General features: G+C 46.2%; 1 protein-coding gene and 1 long non-coding RNA gene across 5 annotated transcripts in view; one reads left to right on the top strand and one right to left on the bottom strand.

Moving 5' to 3' along the window:
* Positions 1 to 21,686, top strand: part of LOC128347289 (uncharacterized) — a 75,925-nt gene that overhangs the window by 41,521 nt on the left and 12,718 nt on the right. The window contains exon 2 of the long non-coding RNA XR_008317483.1: positions 19,944 to 20,142. This is a non-coding gene — a long non-coding RNA (uncharacterized LOC128347289). The remainder of the gene's footprint in view (positions 1 to 19,943; positions 20,143 to 21,686) is intronic.
* The window catches only part of CELSR3 (cadherin EGF LAG seven-pass G-type receptor 3), a 129,013-nt gene that overhangs the window by 21,206 nt on the left and 86,121 nt on the right, over positions 1 to 21,686 (bottom strand). For 2 of the 4 annotated variants that reach the window (XR_008317480.1, XM_053301696.1), the window contains exons 18-27: positions 20,887 to 20,981; positions 15,433 to 15,642; positions 11,732 to 11,915; positions 9,738 to 9,887; positions 8,518 to 8,692; positions 8,006 to 8,173; positions 2,849 to 2,975; positions 1,472 to 1,678; positions 772 to 946; positions 124 to 236 (exon numbers count right to left, since the gene is read on the bottom strand). Coding sequence is in view for 2 of the 4 variants with exons in the window: in XM_053301696.1 (XP_053157671.1) it covers positions 124 to 236; positions 772 to 946; positions 1,472 to 1,678; positions 2,849 to 2,975; positions 8,006 to 8,173; positions 8,518 to 8,692; positions 9,738 to 9,887; positions 11,732 to 11,915; positions 15,433 to 15,642; positions 20,887 to 20,981 (1,604 nt within the window). In the remaining 2 variants the exon portion in view is untranslated. Of the gene's footprint in view, positions 1 to 123; positions 237 to 319; positions 947 to 1,471; positions 1,679 to 2,848; positions 2,976 to 8,005; positions 8,174 to 8,517; positions 8,693 to 9,737; positions 9,888 to 11,731; positions 11,916 to 15,432; positions 15,643 to 20,886; positions 20,982 to 21,686 lie in introns of those variants that run through there. The other 2 variants (XM_053301697.1, XR_008317481.1) reach the window with 2 other exon arrangements.

Consider the following 21,686-nt stretch of genomic DNA (forward strand, 5'->3'; position numbering starts at 1 on the left):
ATCCATTCATTACAGGAAAAGGAAGTCAAGGACAGCAGAACTGGTAACAGATATGCTAAGCATGGAAGAGGAAAAGCTATGACAGCCTGGCAAGGAGAATGAATAATTGCGAGGAGTGCTTACCACAATGACAACAGCTATTGGCCCTGCAAAACTCCAAATCAGTTTGTCATGGACGGAAATCCAGCAGAAATCTGGGTTCCCGTAGCCCTCTGGATCCAAGCCAACAGATAATCCTGACATAAAGGAAGGAGAGGGTCAGTTGTACAATGTACACTTTCCACATTGTGTACATACTGCTTTTCTGCTGACATCTTACAAACGCATTGTGGGGGATTGTAAATCTGCTTCTTCCTTTTGCCTCCGATCTCCTTGCTTCTAATGTGAGGACATTGCAAGCTGAACTCTTCAGCAGGCTTGACTCATTGTAACACCATTTGAGAACGTCTGATTGTTCCTGATTATCTCTACAAAATGCACAACACACAGAACTTGATATATTGGATCCCCACAGACAGTTGCTTACAAATCTGACTTGGTGAATGAAATGAACCCCACTTTTCATTCTATCTGAACAATTGTCATGAAACAGAAACCGATTCACAGTAGAAATTCTGCAGCGTATGCACACTATCTTAGGCATCTGGTGTTGCAGATAAGGTTGTCCAGAGGAGTAATGCACCTGCGGTTTTATTCTACATGTCATCAGGCAGGATACATCTCTCTCCATAGGTAGGGGGATTCTGACTTTCTAGACACATCTGCACTTACCAGTGATGATGGCGGGAACCCCCCAGCCAATAGCATAGTAGAACCTCATAGCACCATAGTTGATGTTGCGGGCTTCAGTCTGCATGCGGTAAATATGAAGGCCTTGCACAAAGAGCCAAGCAAAAGTGGAGAGGAAGAAATAGTGCAGTAGGATGGCAATCACCGTGCAGAAGAACTGGAAGAGCAAAACCACAGCCATTCAAAGAGGGCCTCGGAATTGCAGTGTGTCCAGATGACTAGTTTCCCCCCTTACCTGGAACTAATATTGTAAACATTTCTCTTTATATCCCCAATGACGTCAGGAAGCTGGGGGAGTGCAATGCCACATTCTCCATGATTTATTAAACGCAGCAGTACCACTCTGAAACTCTCCGTGACTGCCCCTGTGTCACAGAGCGTGGAGTCTGGCATCTAATGACAAACCAAGGAACCTGAGAAGAATGCTGGGAATCTAAGCTTCTAATGTGGTTTTAATTAAAAAAGAAAGAAAGAAGATGTGTTGGAAGCTCTGCATGGGAATTTCAGAGGATACAGATTCTTGACACAGCACAACTGTTGGCTGCCCTCATTAATCCCCCATTCCTCGTCTCTTTTATTTCACACATCCTATCAGATGAGCTCCTTCAGGGCCCCTTGGTTCCCACTGCCAGGGTTCCCTTCCTGGCCTTTAAGCTTCCTTGGCTCTTCCTCTTCCTCTCACCTGGTTCTCAGTGTGATTGATGCCCAAGAGGAAGATCAGCTCTGAGAAGAAGAGGGTGACGGAGATATTGCAGTAGATGCTCCGGGTGTTGGACTTGAGTCCTTTCAGGCACATCAGGAAGGAGAAGGCCAGCAGCAAGCAGAGAAGGGAGAGAGACACTAAGGAATAGGTCACAATGGCCAAGGTCTCCAGGTCGCCCTCGAGCTGCTGCAGGGAGGAACAAAAGACAAAAGGAGGCGTCAAAGAGAAAGCACACAAGGTTACAATTTACTTTGTCATGGCACAAAACTAGGAGGGCTTTGTTCAGCATTGTTGATCAGAAGATTTGGCTGCACTTTCTGCATGTTTAAATGGCCTTCTGTCTGTGTCCTGTTGATTGAGGCCCATGTTATGTCCTCTGGGGGACAGCCGCCAATCCGGAACCTGGACATGGCTAGGCATGGCCTCGTTATGTCACTGGCAGAGATGGAAGCAAGGAGGTGAGAAAGCCTCCACACTTGGAAACCAGGGATGTGGAAGGTGTACCTGGGCATGGACGCACCTTCGAAAGCTGCAGGGAGCTAATGGGGAGGAGGGAGCCAAGAGGACAGGAGGTGCTGGTGGCATGACAGTGTTGTGAGAGGCTGAGCCCCTTGTCTTCCAGGGACTTGTACCAGCTGCTGGAATGTATTTAAAGCCCTGGGTGATGGTGAGCAAGGCAGCCAAGAGGCTTGAGAGCCTGAGGAAGGAGACTCTCTTGCTGGCTCTGCAGAAGCACCCCAGAAAGCAGAAGGGGCAAACAGTCAGGGAGGTAGGGGAAAGATGCCTGAACCTCGCCCCCCGCCCCCATAACCAGCCTGGATTTCTAAGGCCATACTTAAAGGACAAGCACCCCTTCCAGGGACATAAGGGGACTGGATTCACCAGTGGCTCATACTTCTGCTATTTGTCAGAGCTACAAGGGGCAGCCAGATTTGTTGCTTTCATGTTTGCCACATTTATGTATGAAGCAGTGGCAGGTATTGGGGGAAACAGCCTTCCACTCCAGTACTGGGAGTGAGCCAGAAGAGAGAGAGAAAAGTGCCTAAAGTGATGGAATTGGGTGAAGAAAGGTGGGGAAGGGAGATAGTTCTGATGTTCACTTTCTGTAATAAAAATGAGCCCTTCCCCTCTAGTGGCATGGCAGTTTCGTGAGCCCCTCATGCTCCAGGGCTTCACCTGCTTTAGACACAAATAGTGCCAACACATGAATAAAGAAATGTGGCTGCATCCATTTGGCCCTCAGCGATATCACAGCCTACTCTCTGGATGTTCATCACTGACTTCTTTACCCATACCACATGAGCCCTCCTTGCTAGATGCTTCTCGCCCTTTTCTTTGCTAAAGATTCAGCGTTACCTCACGGTGGGAGCTGTCCATCAGGACCCCAAAAGTGCCAAACTGGGAGCAGTGGCAGCGTACATGTGTGGTGTTTCGGTACACAAGATCACAATCCCGTGCTGTCCAGAAACCAGTGGGCTCAATCCTGCAGTCACAAAGAAATCCAAAAACAGCAGCAGCAAAGGTAAGAGTCTCCAAAGTGGCATCTGAAGATGCTCATCCAGAGGCGTAACTAGGGAAAATGGTGCCTGGGGCAAGCACTGAAATGGCGCCCCCCGCGCCCCCCCCCCCACATACTACATTATACTTAGGTTTTTCCTCACAAGCGCCCGCCGCCAAGCCAGGCCACTGACTGGCTGCCAGGCGCCAGCAAAGCAATGGGGGGGGGCGTGGGCGGCGCGGAAGGGACCGCTTGTGGGGGAGGGGGCGCCGACGCGCTCCCTTGACTGCTGCAGCACTGCTGCACTGAGCAGGAAACATTTGTATTAACAAAAAAAAATTTAAAATTAAAAATTTTTTTTGTCATGGCGGCGCCCCCCACGTGACCAGAAAAGATGGTGCCCGGGGCACGTGCCCCCCCGCCCCCCCTATAGTTACGCCTCTGTGCTCATCAATGGCCTATGAAGCATGCTAGGTGTCTGCCTTGTTTCTGCAAGAAGTCTTTTTCCATTTGAAAAGGTTAACTACCTCTACCAAAGGATCAGTCGGGAGACAATGGGAGGCTTAGCATGTAAATGTGGCACCTGAGGTTTGCACAAACACCCTGACCAGGTTCTGATATGTTTGGGCGTGGTGTCTAAACCCACCAATCTCAGCATATCCTGCCTTATTTTGTCAGGGAACCCAACATCTGTAACTTACTCCAGATCTCAGTTACAGATGTTGGGTTCCCAAAAGCAAGTAGGGCAGGATATCCCAAAACAGGTGGGTGTAGAGGTCACAACTAAACTCAGGAAGCAGAGGCTGATGCAGGGATGGAGGGGATTTGTGGTTCCTGGGGCTGCGAGTACTCACATCAACCTCAGGTGCTGCCATTGTGTGTGAATCAGTCCAGTGATTATAAATAGTTAAAGTTCCACCAGTTGACAGCCAAAGCTGATGAATACAATCCTCCACAGAAGGGGGCCTAGCAACACATCATGGCACTATGGAGGAAGACCAATTTTATCTTGTGTGGAGGGGAGTATGGTAAGGAATGCTAGTTATCATTCACTCAGTACTGAGTCACTGAATTCATTCATTCATTCTGTTGTTATTATCCATGCATTCAGTATGATATGGTAAGAGGTACAGAGTAGAAAAGATATTTGTTCAGCGTTTGACAACTCAGTTTTCCCTCCTGTTGACCTGACCTAATTGCCTGCTCCTAAAGTCTGTACATCAGCTCTCAAGCATGACTTGTATCTATCAACCTCAAGATCTCTATCCTCACTCTTAAACGTCTATCCCTGATTGCATTTTTTTCCATGACTCTTCTTGTGCTTCTAAATACATACTGTATAAGCTCACTGACTGTCCTTGCAAGGGCCAGTGCCAAGGACAGGCACTGTTGGGTAGTTGCCAAGGGCCCAGAACCCTCAGAAAGGCCCACTGCTGACCCCCAAGACCAACTCTGTGCCCACAGCTTTCATGTGGTGGCAGTGGCAGAGTGTCTTTCTTGGGGCCCACTACCAAAGGTAGAAGGGGACCCTTGGAGGACATTTTGCTAAAGAACCCCTGAAACCTGGAGCTGGCACTGATCCTCTCTCCTGGTTTTCTTTTCCATACTGCTGCCTTCTGCCATGCTGTTCCCCATGCCTTGAACAGCCTCTGTGTCTCAAGCCATTTCCTCTCTTCCAGTGAACCATGCTGGCCTCACATGACTTGCTCCCCCCATTGTCACGTGACTCTCTCCTACTTCTTTGTTTATCAGATTCCAGATGTGTCACTTGGAGACTGTTGTTCCGCTAAGCGAGAACTGAAGTGTGGACTGTGGAGTCCCACAAGGCTCCATACTGTCTCCAATGCTTTTTAACATCTACATGAACCCACTGGGAGAGATCATCAGGAGGTAGGGTGCTGGGTTTATCAATATGCTGATGACACCCAGATTTACTTTTCCATGCTGACCTCATCAGGAAATGGCATATCTTCCCTAAATGCTTGCCTGGAGGCAGTAATGGGCTGGACGAGGGATAATAAACTGAAGTTGAATCCAAACAAGACGGAGGTACTGACTGTGGGGAGCCAGGACCCGAGAGATGGTTTAGATCTGCCTGTTCTGGATGGGGTTACACTCCCCCTGAAAGATCATGTACGGAGCTTGGGAATGCTCCTGGACCCAAAGCTCTCCCTGGTTTCTCAGGTGGAGGCAGTGGCCAGGAGTGCTTTTTATCAGCTTCGGTTGATATGTCAGCTACATCCATTTCTAGAGGTGAATGGACTTAAAACAGTCCTTCTTCTTCTTCTTCTTCTTCTTCAATTTCTATACCACCCTTCCAGAAATGGCCCGGGGTGGTTTACACAGAGAAATAACAAAAATAAGATGGCTCCCTGTCCCCAAAGAGCTCACATTCTAAAAAGAAACATAAGATAGACACCAGCAACAGTCACTGGATGGAGGTTACATATGCTGGTAACCTCCAGGCTTGACTACTGTAATGCACTCTATGTGGGGCTGCCTTTGTCCGTAATCCGGAAACTACAGTTGGTACAGAATGCGGCAGCCAGACTGGTCTCTGGGACAACATGAAGGGACCACATAACACCGGTTCTAAAAGAACTGCACTGGCAGCTGGTATGTTTCCGGGTGAAATACAAAGTGCTGGTTATTACCTATAAAGCCCTTAATGGCTTGAGTCCAGGCTATTTAAGAAAGCACCTCTTTTGTTATAATCCCTGCTGCCTGTTACAATCTTTTGGATAGGTCCGGTTATGGTTGCCATGGCTTGTTTGGTGGCGACACAGCACCGGGCTTTTTCTGTGGCTGCCCCAGGGCTTTGGAATAAGCTTCCTACTGAAATAAAAGCATCTCCTTCACTGTTTGTTTTCAGGAAGAACCTCAAGACCTTCCTGTTCTCTCAAGCTTTTAATTATTTTAATAATTTTAAAAACTTGTTTTAATATCTATTTCATTCTTTTGTTTTTATTGTCATATTTTAATGACTTTTGTGACTTTTAAATATTTTAAATTTTGTACACTGCCTAGAGATATACATATCAGGCAGTATAAAAATATGATGGATGAATAAATGAGTGAATGAATAAATCCTTGTCTTTTTGCCAGTCCATCTTGTCTCACTAGGCAGGAACCACATCTCTTCTGCTCAGTAACTCTCAAAAGAGCCAGTGTGCTGTAGTGGTTAGAGTGTTGGACTAGGACTGAGGAGACCTGACTTCAAATCCCCATTCAGCCATGAAACTCACTGGGTGTCTCTAGGCCAGTCACATATCTGTCAGCCTAACCTACCTCACAGGGTTGTTGTAAGGATAAACATTACCATGTACACCACTCTGGGCTCCTTGGAGGAAGAATGGGATACAAATGTAAACAACAACACCTATTTGATTGTGCAAACAAGAAATAATAATAATAATATGCTGCAAGTCCATCAAACAGTAGAGGAGGAGAATAGAGGCCTTGGAGAATATATCAAGGACAGTGAAGAAGATGCACTTAAAATGGCCAATAACGAGAACCTATTCAACACCAATGAAACAAAGCAGGCCTACAAGAAAGAAAAACTCAAGAACCGAAAAATGGAAAAATAAGCCACGGCATGGTCAATATTTACACAATATAACCAGAAAATCAAACATCACCAAGATCTGGCAGTGGCTTAAGAATGGCAACTTGAAGAAAGAAACAGAGGGTTTAATACTGGCTGCACAAGAACAGGCACTAAGAACAAATACAATAAGAGCAAAAGTAGAAAAACAACAAACAGCAAGTGCCGCCTTTGTAAAGAAGCAGATGAAACCGTGGACCACCTAATCAGCTGTTGTAAAAAGATCGCACAGACTGACTACAAACAAAGGCACGACAAGGTAGCAGGGATGATACACTGGAACATCTGCAAAAAATACAAGCTACCAGTAGCCAAAAATTGGTGGGACCATAAAATTGAAAAAGTTGTAGAAAATGAAGATGCAAAAAAATTATGGGACTTTCAGCTACAAACAGACAAACATCTGCCACACAATACACCAGATATAACTGTAGTTGAGAAGAAAGAAAAACAAATGAAAATAATCGACATAGCAATACCAGGGGATAGCAGAATAGAAGAAAAAGAAATAGAAAAAAATCACCAAATACAAAGATCTACAAATTGAAATTGAAAGGCTGTGGCAGAAAAAGACCAAAATAATCCCAGTGGTAATTGACGCCCTGGGTGCAGTTCCAAAAGACCTTGAAGAGCACCTCAACACCATGGGGGCCACAGAAATCACCATCAGCCAATTACAAAAAGCAACTTTACTGGGAACAGCCTATATTCTGCGATGATATCTATAACAGCAGCAACAATATTGATGCTAAAAATTCAGCCATCCCAGGTCCTTGGGAAGGACTTGATGTCTGGATAAAACAAACCAGTCAGTAACACCTGTCTGACTGTGTAAACAATAAATACTACTACTAATAATTAATAAAGTGTTGGCGCTGAATGAACAGTCGTAGTAATTAACAATACGTAGTTGTTTAATAATAGCAACACTAGGCTCTTCCACAGACAGAGGGCTCAAAACTAGGATCATTATACCAAAGTGTGAGAGAAACCGAGAGCCAATTCACCCATGTATGTACATCACTTGATGATTCATGACTGAATGTGTAAACCTTCTTGTTTAAGAAGAGTGGCATTTGGGGTGGAGTGATAGAAAAACTCTTTTTGTGTTTGTTGTTCCACAAGTCAGTCATGGTTTGATGAGACAGTCATCAGGAGATGAACAACAGTCACATGTGAACTCTCCCCCAAGATACAAAAAGGCAAAGTTACTTTTCTTTTCAGCACTGGACCTAAAGGCAGTGGTGCAGACAGGATGAGAAGCTAGGCTTCCTGTGTTCAAGGCCAGTGATGTGTTGCCTGCACCCTGCTGACTCTCCCACTAGCCTTTCAAAAGTGTCAGGGTAAATGACACGTGCTAAATATCCCCCTGGGAGGAAGCCACAGTGCAAACAGCAAAGGAACTTACTGGCTGGAGTGATTCCACTGAACACACAGGGGCTTGCTGCGATTGGCAGTCTCAAGCAGGCGGAATTCTAACACCAGTGGTGTGTCCAACGTGCTCTGAAGAAAGGTGTGGTTGCTGAACACAGAAACACTCAGAATGGGGGAATTCATAACAGGGTTTTTGGGTAGCCTATAAAGAACAATGCAACACTGTTAGTTGATGGCATTAACTGATCTGGATTTTGAACAACGTGGGAACATACATTTTATTTATTACGTTGATATTGCATCTTTCTTCCATCATGGACCTCAAGGCAACATCCTTGGGGTTCCCAGGTAGTCTCCCATCCAGGCACTGACCAGACCTAAACCTGCTTAGCTTCAGTAAGGTGGCTATATCATGGTATCCTCAGACCATCCCCTGGGAATTATGGTCACTCTTTATCTGCAAACAGGCGCAGGCACTCACAGGAGGCTCTGTTGGACTGACAGTGCTTGGTCGATGACCAGGAGGAATGAGCAGTGGACCACTACCTGAGGTTGCGGCGATCCATCTGATAGCGAGCAGGCAGAAGCCCTCCAAGGGTGCGGTAAATGATGAGGATGAGGATGGTTACCGCAGGCTCGGGTTCCGGCAGCGAGTGCTTAAGTGGGGGACTTTCCATGGTGTCATTGGCTTCACTGCTTACTGGTATAGGGGCTGCTGTGACTGGAGCGAGAGGCAGGAAAGGAAAACAAGAAGGAACCACTGAATGCAGCCATAGGATGCTGGGCAAAGTGGGTCAGATCATACAGACCTTTAGGGTAGACCACGAGTTAGCAGTTCACACAATTGACATTAGGGTACGAGACAAGCTAGGTGTGCTTCTAATTTTTGATCCTGTATTTGGTAAAAACAAGGTTGGAGGCAAGGAACCAATAGCACCAGTGCCGCTTAAGGCAGGTCAAAGGATGAGAGAGATGTTATCATAGCTGTATCACCTCCAAAACATGCATTTTAACCTCAGCTGTATCCTGTGAGCTCATTTTCAAGGTTTCTGAAACAAAAGGAAGCTTCTTTTCCTCAAAACCCAAGAGAAGATCTGTCTTCTGTGGCCTGGATGCTACATTGCTGACAAGATGCTGCCTCCCAGCTAGGGATCAAAAATTCTCCTAGATCCTTCCTTCCTGCAATGTGGAGGTTCTTTCTCTCCCCTGCTAATAAGCTTCTGATAGCCTTGAAGTAAATTATATAATGGCTCTCTGAGGTTCCAAAAGGAGCAACAAGAGCTCTAGAAAAAGGTTTCTGCAATGACAGTTCCCACCAATGCCCTTTCTTCATGACACTGCCCAAAGAACAAGAGATGACAGGATTTCCAACAGAAGCTGTTCCAGGTATGCTGGGAAGGAGGCATCAACTTCTAGGAACATAGGAAACTGCCGTATACTGAGTCAGACCATTGGTCTATCTAGCTCAGTATTGTCTTCACAGACTGGCAGCGGCTTCTCCAAGGTTGCAGGCAGGAGTCTCTTTCAGCCCTATCTTGGAGAAGCCAGGGAGGTAACTTGAAACCTTCTGCTCTTCCCAGAGCGGCTTCATCCCCTGAGGGGAATATCTTGCAGTGCTGCTCACACATCAAGTCTCCCATTCAGATGCAACCAGGGCAGACCCTGCTTAGCTATGGGGACAAGTCATGCTTGCTACCACAAGACCAGCTCTCCTTCTAATACCTCTGGGCTGCACCTGGCGGAACTCAGAACAGGCAATCACTTACCTTCAGCTTTGCGGGGTGTAAGTATTGAGAAGGGAAGCACGACATGGGTGTGTGGGTCCCACATGACCTGGCCACGGAAGAGGCTGCTGTGATAGCGGGGATAGCGTCTCCTGAGGTGGGTGTGGTTCTCCATACGATCAATGCTAAGCACTGCATGGCAGAGAAAGCAAAGAGAGAGCATGGGTCTGAGGTTTCAGGGTCAGCCTTTCTGTGCAAAACCAAAGTGTTAGTGGGCCAAGGAGGAAGTTCCGACTGTAAAAAAATGTGGAATGGCTCAGTGGGTAGCCACAGACACACACATGTTGGTTTTCATCCACCTGTGAAGCATATCTGATGAACCCAGGGCTACTTTGCACATTACAGTAACAACATAGGTATGCAACAGCAATGCAATCATAGTTATGCATCCATGCAGTCTTATAGAGGGTCTCTCTGAACAAGCACATTCTCTGAAAAATAGGTCTGTATCATTGTAGAAACATGAGGTGTGGGCACATGCACCTGTGTCTTCAACAAGTAATATGGGAAGTGGTCTTCCACTTGTAGGTCCTTGCCCACAAAACTGAGAAGGAGCAGAGTGATGTGGATTAATAAGTCTGCTGACTAGTAAATATCCTTTTTACTCTCAGACAGGCATGGAGGAATATCTAGGCTATCCCTGTTGTGGCCTACTGTACAGATGCTCTGCATTTTGGGTACTTCTGTACTGAAACTTCCTGGGTCATCATTTTAGTATTCAACCCTACTCTGTAACTGCAGAAAGAACCTAAAACAGGGATCCTTAACTTTGGGTCCTCAGATGTTGTTGGACTACAACTTCCATCATCCCTAGCCACACTGGGGATGATGCGGGTTGTAGTCCAACAACATCTGGGATCCAGGGTTGATAATCCCTGCCCTTAAATTAAGCTGGAGCAATGCACTGTGGGGGGACCTTAAATCCAGTAGCAGTTTGTGGGTAATCTAGACTGTGCGCCTTACTCTGGTTCCATAGAATCATGGCCTTACACCTGGCCCAGGAAAGGTGGCAGCCAGTGCTCCAGAGCATATGCAGAAGACTGGCTGGACAGGTCTTCCCTAAGTTACAATAGTGCCTTTCCTCCCCAGTTCCATCAGCACTGGAACACTGTCCGGTATATACAATGTCTCTGAGCGTTCATAAGGTCACTATTGATAGAGCAAGGGGAGGGGAGCCAGCTGGCACATGGCCCGTCAAGTCCTAGTCTCATTCCCAGAGACTCAACAAACCTTGAGCTGCTCAGCAAGCCCATGACTGCCTGCCAACCAGGGATTCACAGTCCTCCGCTGAATGCAGCCATAGGCTGCTGGGCAAAGTGGGTCAGATCATACAGACCTTTAGGGTAGACCATGAGTTAGCAGTTAGCAGTTCACATGATCAACATTAGGGTACGAGACAAGCTGGGTGCGCTTCTGATTTTTGATCCTGTATTTGATAAAAACAAGGTTGGAGGCAAGGAGCTTGATCGTCAGCCAAGCCCCAGCTGGGCCCTTCCCGGACAGCAGGCTTTACCTCAGGATTAAGAGAGGTGGAATACTGTGAGTTACGGAGCATATTGGATAATTCGAATTTGCCCAAAAACCTGACACAAAAAGTGTTTTTTTTCGCCCTGGACATTAATCGGGCTGAGCTCCAATGCACAATGAAAAACCTGAATGCTCCCCAATAGCTCGCAGGGACTTGGACGTAAATCTGGACGATATGTGAACACACACCTGCTCTTCCAAAGTAAAACTGCCATCTGGCAGGGCTACCTCATTTAGAAGCTGCATCTGGCTCGTCCCATCCAGCTGGGACTTAGCTCACAAACAAGCTCTCCGCCTCCGACCTGGTTTTTATCTCACATGCAATCGAAATGCGCAGCTCCCAAATTAGGGTAGGAGGCTTCTCTTACTCTAATGTCGATCATGTGATTGCCCTTCTGTCTGAAAGCTACCAGTGCAGATCCATTGGTCCCAACAGCGATGATGCTTACCAATATTGGGAGTCACCACACCAACAGGGTTGAGGTAGGTGAGTTTCATGTTGCTGGCCAAGGTGCTTGTGTACTCTCTCAGCTGCTCCATCAGACCTGCACTGCCATGATCATTCTGCAGCAGTGTGTCCCAGTGCTCCCGGTTCTCTAGTGCCAGCACTGAGCTACCAGCATGCAGCAGGTTCTACAGGCAGAGATCAGAGGCAGAACTTCAGAAGTCTTGAAGCTAGAAAGCCTCCCTTCAAAAACATCGGCCGTGTCTTTTAGAAGGTTGTTGGCACAAGAACCATTTATTTGTTACATTTATACCCCACCTTTCTTCCATCATGGAACTCAAAGCAGTGATTGGGCCATCTCCCATCCAGGCACTGAACAAAGCCAGGCCTGCTTAGCTTCAACAAGGTCATTATATCATGTGCCTTCATGCCATGCATTGGGACTTAATGCTTATTAACTGGCCATTAACAAATTCAGACTGGAAATTTGAAGGACAACCCAATTCTAGGCAGCAAGTCTTGCTGATTTCAGTGGTGCTTACTCCTAGGACTGCAGCCTTAGGTGTTTAACTACCATGTGAGAGGTAATGCAAATCAGGGGTGTGCAATTCGGATTTTTGGTGTTTTGATTTGGATCAAAATTGAAACACCCCCGATTTGTTTTTGGGTCTGAATCTGACCCATCCGAATCAACCCAGATTCAATTTGGATCTGAATTAATCCGAATCGATTAGGATCAAAAAACGGATCCCAGAGCCAAAAGAGTGGGGTGGGGTAGTGGTGCCTAATGGGTGGAGGCTACCACTCAAATTGCAGAGGAATTGGGCAAAGGGCTGGTTTTGGGTGAATTTTTGAAGTTTTAGTGTCTTTGGGGCAGATTTGGGGCATAAAGTGGTATTTGGGGCAGAAGAGTGGGGTGGGGTGGTAGTGCATAATAGGTGGAGGCTACCACCCAAATTGAAGAGGGATTGGGCAAAGGGGTGATTTTTGGTGAATTGTTGAAGTTCTGAGTGTAGATTCTTTGTTAGCAAATGAGACTTTCAATACAAACCATGAATCCACTCTCATTTACTATCAGAGAATCCACACTCAGAACACTTTAGAAACAACAGAACCCTGTACCCCATGGGTTAGAAACCCATGGGGGTGGCTGGCACCCTCTGTTCACTACACCACCACTCACTCTGGGCCACCCCAGCACCCCCCAATTGCTGACATGGGGCTGCTGAAACCTACATGATTCCCTATGGAGAAAAACCTTAAAGATGCGTAAACTTCTACAAATCACCAAAAATCAGCCATCTGCCCAAATCCTTTGAAAAAATTCTGGTAGCTTCCTTGCCCCCCTTGGTCACTACCACCAACCCAACACTGCTCTAGGCTACCCCTTTGCCCCCCGACATGAAGCAATACACCTCCATTATACCTTAAGGGGGGAAACCTTAAGGACGCGTAAACTTCAACAATTCACCAAAAATCAGCCCTTTGCCCAATCCCCCTGCAATTTGGGTGGTAGCCTCCACCCATTAGACACTACCACCCCACACCATTCCTCCTCCTCAGATCCCACGTTATGCCCCAAATCTGCCCCAAAGACACTAAAACTTCAACAATTCACCAAAAATCAGCCCTTTGCCCAATTCCTCTGCAATTTGGGTGGTAGCCTCTCATTAGGCACTCAACTTAAACTGAGTAGTACCCCACTGCCTTGTGGGTGGGAGTGGGGTGTAGTTTGCACAAGGCAGTTGACAGTTGGCGCTGTTGAAAAGACAGTCAAAATGAACAGAAGAAATGAAGGTGTGTAATGAATCCTCATAAGGATTCATTGAGTGAAAGTTATTATACACCAAAGAATCCAAACACTTGCAAAATAGTGACCACACATTTTGCTCCATAACTCCACTTCTATAAGGGCTAGAGCTTAGCTTTTTTAAAAAAAACGAAAGCTGGCAATCTGGGGGAATTAATAGGACAGATCCAAAACCTGAATCGATTCAAATCGAATCAGGCATGATTCGATTTGTACCCAAATCTAGCCAATGGACCACAGGGGTGATTTGTTTTGTCTCCGAATCACCGGAATCAGCTAGATTCGGGTACAAATCAATTTGTACCCAAATCAATTTGCACATCCCTAATGCAAATTCAGAACTAGCATCTCCAGGGATAAAGATTCTTGTAGCTGGTGCCAACATTATATTGTTAAAGAATTTTCATTTCTGTTTTCATTCAGAATGTTTCGAGTGGGGCATCTCAAATGTGGGGACAGTACTTCCATTGTTAGAAGTAGCACATGTTTTTATAAATGTGGCAATAGCCTTTGCCATCTCCTGCAAGTTTTCACTTCTGAAGTTACACTGTTCTTCCAAGTACACCATTCACATGAGGAATCATTTGGAAGGGCTAAACAGCTGCCGTAATGCTTGTACTAGCTTTTACTGTGTGAAAGCAAGAATCAAATACTTTGATGAAGGGTGCCAGCTGTATTGGAGTTCCAGAAAAGGATAGCAATGCAATTCTAATCATGTTTCCTTAGAAGCAAGTCCCACTCAGTTCAGTGGAACTCTTTCCCAAGAAAGTGTGCACAGACCTACGTTTTTGGACAATTGGTTATAGTTCTTTGCATTTTACTGATAACAAAAAGGACCCCTGGTATGGGGCAGACAGTTTAAAGTGTTATATATTTTGTTTTATTTGGCTGTTCTTGGATCCATGAAAGTTTGTTTTATTTGGCTGTTCTTGGATCCATGGAATTTTATGATTTCACATAAGGAGGGAGAGGGAAGGGCAGTCCTGAGGTTTGCATTTTGTATTCATAAGTTTGTATTCATAAGAACAGCCCTGCTGGATCAGGCACAAGGCCCATCTAGTCCAGCACCCTGTTTCACACAGTGACCCACCAGATCCCTCTGGGGAGCCCACAGGCAAGAGGTATGTGCATGCCCTCTCTCCTGCTGTTGCTTCCCTGCAACTGGTAACTTCTTCTGTTGTTTCTGTATGACGCATTGTGTACGATTTTTGCAGTTTTGTTTTTTGTTTTTAAGAGAGAAATGAAATAAGATGTGACTGCAGGAAAGGGCATGAGTTTCAGCAGGGAAAGTCCAAGGCATGTTGCAAAGTGATCTCTGCCTGCATGTCTATAGTGTTGATGTGTGTGAAGGTGCAATATAGCGATGAAATAGTGAGAGGGCTGTGTGGGCATGTGTACAGTCCAGGGGCCAGCTGAGGGTTCTGTGCATCTGTGAATGCAGTCTAGGATCTGTCTATATGGGTGGCTGTAGTTAGGCAATCATGATGGACCTCAAACCATCCAAGCCCAGCAGGCAACTGCCCACTAGCTTACAAGGCCAAACCCAGTTTCCTCTAACAGAGCCAGGAGAATGCTATGAGAATCTCAGTGCAAAAAGAGAGGCCAGAAGCAAGGCCACTGTGTCTCAAGGGTTGGCTGGACAGATGTCAAATATTTTTTAAAGCCCTGGAGCACAAGTGGCAGGATGTGACTCACTACTTTACGTGGGCCTTTCTTCTGCGGCATCCTCTGCAATCCATTTCCTAGAGCTGTGGCGATACTTTGAAACCCAAGCACTGCAAATCTCCCCCACGCCCTTGAGGGATGATCGGGGGTGGGGGGGGGAGGCCCTCTAGCAGTCTCAATTCTCCTCCATCCAATTTCACCACATGCTCCACAATTGAAAAGGCCCTCACCTCGTTGAAATGGGCATCTTGGGTGGCTGTGAGGCCAAAGCCATGCTGTCTGCTCTCAAAGGCCATCAAGCGGGACAGCAAGCGATACGTGATGTGAACATCGTTACCAAAGTAGCGCTCCATCTGGTCTGTCACTGCCCGTAGCCGGTGGGCCAGCTTCTTGGCTTCTATGGTGTTCAGCTCTGTCTCATTCCTTTCCAGACCCTCCAGCTACCAACACAGAAAAGGAGGAAAGGATTATACCTTATCTCCCAGGGTTGACATTCATTTCCTTTGTCCTATTTTTAAAGTGACACGAGCTAAGCATGGCAAAAGGGGCCTTCTTGTGCTGGTGATGCTGCAGCTGGGGACAGAGGCTACTAGAAACCTGGGCTTTGGTATCCATCACTGGCAGAAAAGAACAAGCCATTCAGCATAATCTGCACTCTGTAGGGAAAATCATGAAGTCAATGGCCAGAATCTAGCATTTACTCTCTTAATCAGGAAAGGATATTCCAGCAATTTGCTTCCCCAGGAGGAAAGTAACATCTGGTTAACAGATGGTTCTGCTACTTAACCCCCTGCAAAAAGGCCTGTGGGGTGAAGTAATGATCTCATTCAACCACATTTACCTTAAAACCAACCCCATTTAAATCTGTGAGTATTGAAACCGTTTCAAAATCCCATGGTTTCCAAACACGTATCTCTATATTTTCTTACTTTCTTATTTAATTTGTTCCTTTTACCTGCTGCCATTTGAATGAGCCACACTGGTCTAAGGTGGAACTACCAATGCTAAGTAAATTTATGATGCTGACATATACAATCTCCTTTCTCTTTCTACCGTATAGTTCAATTCAAGGCTATTTTATGGACTGACAAATGAGTATTGTTAAAATATAAGGGAAAGCTCTACTGCTGTATAAAGGAGGTCCTATGCAATTCAGGGACCGCCTCAGCACTTTGAAAGGATCCCCAATGTGGGAACAGTCCTGCAGTTCAGAAAGACTACAAGTCCCAAGAGTACCCATGAATTACAGCTATAGAAGACATTTTAAAATGCAAGTGTGAAAGATACTGCCTACTCCCTTGCTAACAGGGTGGGGAGGGGAAAGAGATACAGGAAAGTAGTCTGTTGCCTGCCTGGTCCTGTTAGTACTTTTAGGGGCTGGATTGGAAGGGGGACCAATGGTTTGGTCTGGCTTTTTTCGGCCCAACTTTGGCCCCAGCATAATGGCATTTTGCTTCCAACTGAGGCTGAATAAACCCTAAAGCACAGTCCTAGAATAGAGTCATCTCTTGCCAACCACAGTTTTACCAACCGGGGTTTTAAATCTCTGTGAACTGGAAATTGTGACAGGTCTTGCCAACCATGACCCGAGTATCCGCAGTTGGCAAGGGTTTTTTTTTTTTGGTGTGTGTGATTGGGGGTGTGTGATTGGGGGGGTGGTTTCCAGAAGTTCGATCTGCTCAATCCTCTTGGTGACCCTTGTTGAACTTTCTGTCCCTTGCCAATTTAAAATGCCTTTGAGTGATTTGGGAGGGGGGGTGTTTCAAAAATTCCCAGAGGTTCCATCTGCTCATTTTTCTTTGTGACTCTTGGTGATATTACAGGATTTTTTAGCTTGGGGGGTGGTGGTGGTATTTTTTCCTTTATTTTTAGGTCTTTTTGTGGTTGTGGTTCCCCTAACCCCCTGTTTCCCATAGACCTTAATGCTTCGCCAACCGCAAATTTGCCAACGGCAAGGTTTTGCCAGAATGGAACTCTAGCAGTTGGCGAAGGATGAGTGTATATTAAGCTCTCAAGGGATAGGTACAGACAATTATTTTGGTAAAGAAATGAGAGAAATCCCCCCTTTACTGCTATTATGAAACTACTTCCAATCTAACATCAGTATCTGGCTAAGTGTTAAAGAGAGTGAGATAGAATAGGGAGAAGCCTTTCTGCAGAGAGTGTAGAGAAGAGGCAGTTTTTCCTGCTTTTCTAATTGCCAGCCTCTTCTAATTCCATGCAACTCAAGTGAATGGTTAATTGGCTGGATCTCAAGACATCTATGGCATATTCCAGTTCACTCCTAAAGTGAAGGTTTGCATTTTGAATATCCTCTCCTCGTTACCTATTTTTAGGTTAAAAAAACAATATTCAGACAATAGGCTCTCTACGCTTCAGAACACAGATGCTACTGACTTCTTCTCCTGCTGAAATGTGTGATGGAATACAGGACTTACGACCCCTCCTGCTCCCCAGTGGATCAGATTTTATAAAATATAGCAATCTCTATGATTCTATGCAGTCAGTATATTTGTGGGAAAATATTTCAATGCCTGCTTCACAATTTATGTTCACACCAATGGTTTGGGCATGAAATAAATAAAAATACTTGAAAAAGATGGTTTTTTCAGTTGGTTGGTGTCACACACACACACACACACACACACACACACACACACACACCACTAAGACTATTTAGCAGAAGAGGACTGAACAGAAATCAAAGGAGACTGGACAAAATTGGGACAGAATGGAAATGCAGAGATCTTTCCAGTCCTACAATTTCAGAAGTGATGGCTTCACAAGCCTGTACCTGCAGTATCGCAGTAACTGTGGGCTGACAGAATCTGATCACCAGATTGGTTATCCACACCGAGTAGAAAAATCACAGTTTTAATACAAGTTAGACCTCTCCTTACACATTTTCAGAAGTGTAAAGGCTCACTTCATATCAGGGCAACTGCACCTGTGTTGATATGGGAGAGCTGCTCGTTCAAGATTTGCAATGATGTTTAAACTGTGTTCTGGGGAACCTCGGGCCCCAGAGAAACTTCTCAGTAATGACAGATTATACTGGTGCAATAGCACCAGATAAGTTAAGATGGAAGTTGTTTTCAATGTTCCACCATTATAAGCCCTGAACATTCTATTGTTGCTAACTTGGCAAATAGGCACCTTTTAATGTGGTGATTCTCTTTATTTAGCAGGGGGAGAGTAAATGGCCCTCTCCACCCCCAGCACAGTACCTCCAGTGACTGTCGCTGGTGTCCATCTTATGCAATTATGTGTCCATCTTATGCAATCACAATCTTAGATTGTGATCCCTTTGAGGACAGAGATCCATCCATCCTATTTATTCATTATTTCTCTGTGTAAACCACCCTGAGCCATTTTTGGAAGGGTGGTATAGAAATCAAATCAAATCAAACCAAATCAAATCAAATCAATCAATCAATAAAATCAAAATAATTTGTCAGGTCTGTCTGGTCATCAGCATACATTCACTAAGTGTTAAGAGACACCTCCCCTGCAAATTTGGCGATGGTCCATTGTAAAATGGCTCAGATAGAGCAATTTAACATTACCCTCTTTTTAACGGGGTTTAAAGGGTTGGTGGAATTTTTTTCAGACTGAGGAAATACCCTTACACACACACACACACACACACACACACACACACACACACACACACACACACACTTCACCTGGTCCAGTGCATGTCTCACCCTGGGCCCCAGCAGGCCAGCTGCCGACCCTAACCCCAGGGCTCAGATGGCCTCTGCGCATGTGTGGTGTCTGCACATACATGGAGGCCATCTGAATTCTTGGGGTGGGGCAGCTGCTGGCAGGAAAGCCAGCCACCATCCACACCTGTGCAGATGCCACGGGGGCAGGGCAGTTGGCAGTAAATGCTGGCTTGCTGGAGCCAGGGCGAGGCGCATGCCAGACCAGTTGAGGGGTGTGTGCTGGACCGGGGGAGACACTCCACGCCAGATAAGAGCCGTGGCAGCGGGCAGCAGCTGGCGGGAAAGCTGGCCACATCTTTGACAACATGCCCAGTGCAAGACAACCATACTGCTCGTGGGCAATGCTCTTTGCATCACAGCTTCAAAAGTCTTACTGCACAGACTCTTTAAGCAGGCAAGATGCATTTTTTCTACCTCTTAAAATGCAGCTTTGAGGATCAGTTCTGAAATAACCATTGATTGGGTCCCAGAGAAATATACAAAAGGCACTTTTCTGGCATGCCATCTAAAGGCTGAAACTATGCAAATGGACTACAAACTTATTTAAATACACTACCACTCACATGTGTAGCCTTAGCCCAAGCTAAGGCAGCCCAACCTGGGTTAGGCTGCACCCACACCAAGCCCCACTTTCAAACCCAGCATTTAGCTGAGGTTAAGCGAACCTATGGCTCACTTAACCTCAGCTGGTGATGGTCTAGGCGATCATCACCGGGTTAAATAGCTTCTGGCTCCATGCATCCACATTTTGCCTTGATCTTCCAGTTGGACAGTGGGCTGGGGAGGGATGCATCCAGGCAGACATTTAGCAGGTGCAGTTTCCCATGTCACTTCCTAGCAATGTCCCTGATGAATTTCTGCCTGATGCAGCACTGATCAAGGCAAAGTGTGGGTGCCTGGAGCCTCATTTCTAGAGCCACCATCATATACCAGACTGTGCAAAGTCTGCTTATAGCTTATATGGTGCGGAAGATAGGATGGGTACCTTAACTTGCAATTTCCATTCTTTTTAGGGCCTGAGTGAAGATGTAAAGCAGCTTAACTCTCATCTCAAACGGAAGGTTTTTGGATTACCGAACAAGCCTTTCCCACGACCACTAATCCTCCCTTTGCAATGTACAGATGCAGGAGAAGGTCAGCTACACTCCAGGGCGGCCCAAGACATTTTACTGCTTGCGGCAAAGGACCATGTGATGCCTGCCCTACTCACAGGTGAGTGCTCAGTCAGCAGCCTCAGGCCATGCGACTGAGGCAGCCGTGGCAACAGGTGAGCACTCCCAGACTCTGCCACCAAGCCAGGCAGCAGCAGCACCAGAAGTAGTCCCAGTTCCAAGTCTGGAGGGGAAAGAAGAGGTAAGTGCCCCAGCAGGGAGAGGAAGGGTGGTGGGCAGTGGATGGCAGGGTGGCATCCATGGTGGAGAGAACCCAGCAGCACTTGCTGCCCTCTGTGCCCCGCTCCGCCCCCGAGGCCACTGCCTCATCCTGCCTCATGGAAGGGCTGCCCCTGCTGGAGCGCGCACACTTCCCATGTGGTAAAAGAAAGGCCAGCAGTCTGCATGAACTGAGCAGGCTCTCCACAGCATGCAGGGCACATGGATTCCCTGGCAGATGCTCAAGGGCTCCTCGGGAGACAGCTTCCTATGCAAAGCATTGCCTGAAGGTAGGAAGTTTGGAAAGCACAGATGCAGGAGTAAGACCCGAGAAACAAACATTGGACATCGTGTGAGAAATTCCATGTGCTCACATCCCTCTCCGTTTGAACTGCGCCTCACATGTGCAGCCTGACACACACACACACACACACACACACACACACACACACACACACACACACACTGTATCTGCTGAGCAGGCAGACTAGGGACCACTGTAGGCCTTGCACAGATCAGATGTACTGAACAGACAGAAGGATGACTCCCCCAAAGGCCACTGGATCATGCTGAGGGAGAGGATTACCAGGGTCAACAGCTCTTTGAAGGCAGGTGATGTGCAGTTGAAGAGATCAGGTTCCAGCCAGCCTCTCTCTTCGTCACAGTGGCGAACTGCTGCACCTGAAAGAAGGAATGGCATCCAAGTCGGAAATGGAGACTGGAAAGGCAGTTCCTCTGCTGCTGCCCAGGAAAAAATGGTCAGGACAACAGCATCATGCCAGCTCAGACTCACTAACAAACCACTGGCAATAATACTAACATGGAAGACCAGCATCAGTGAGGGAACATATTCAGACCCTACATTTCATTAGCAAGTCATTCGCTAACAATCTTGATTACATTTGCACTAGTTTTTGGGTTCTATAAGGGTTCTCCCAAGCAGTAAGATTAATTATTTTGAAGCTGGGAGGGTTGCCGAGAAAGGAACCTGTCTATTATAGATTCATTGTAATGTGTTAGTGTGTAAGAAGTTACTTCGCAATTGGATGGATAAAAACTTTTAAAGGAGAAGAGCCAATACTTTGTTATGTGAAACCCCATCACTGATGTTGACATCTGTGAGCTCTTCCAGATTTGTATGTCTTTCTGGAAAATTGCAGCAGTCACAAGCTCATGAAGATGGATAAATAAACAGCCACTGTAAATCAGTGGAACTGAAATCTTATTGGCTAATTTATCACATGGGTTAACTTCTGACTGAATGCTTTCCTTTCTTTTCTGGCTCATGCACTGCTGAGAAGAACTGTCTCTCACTGGATGCTGCAGAGCCTATCGAATGAGGGGAGGTGGTCTTGAACCCTGATAATGATTTGTCAGGTGTTATTG

The sequence above is a fragment of the Hemicordylus capensis genome, chromosome 2 (genome assembly GCF_027244095.1).
Source record: "Hemicordylus capensis ecotype Gifberg chromosome 2, rHemCap1.1.pri, whole genome shotgun sequence".
NCBI classification, from domain to species: Eukaryota; Metazoa; Chordata; class Lepidosauria; order Squamata; family Cordylidae; genus Hemicordylus; species Hemicordylus capensis.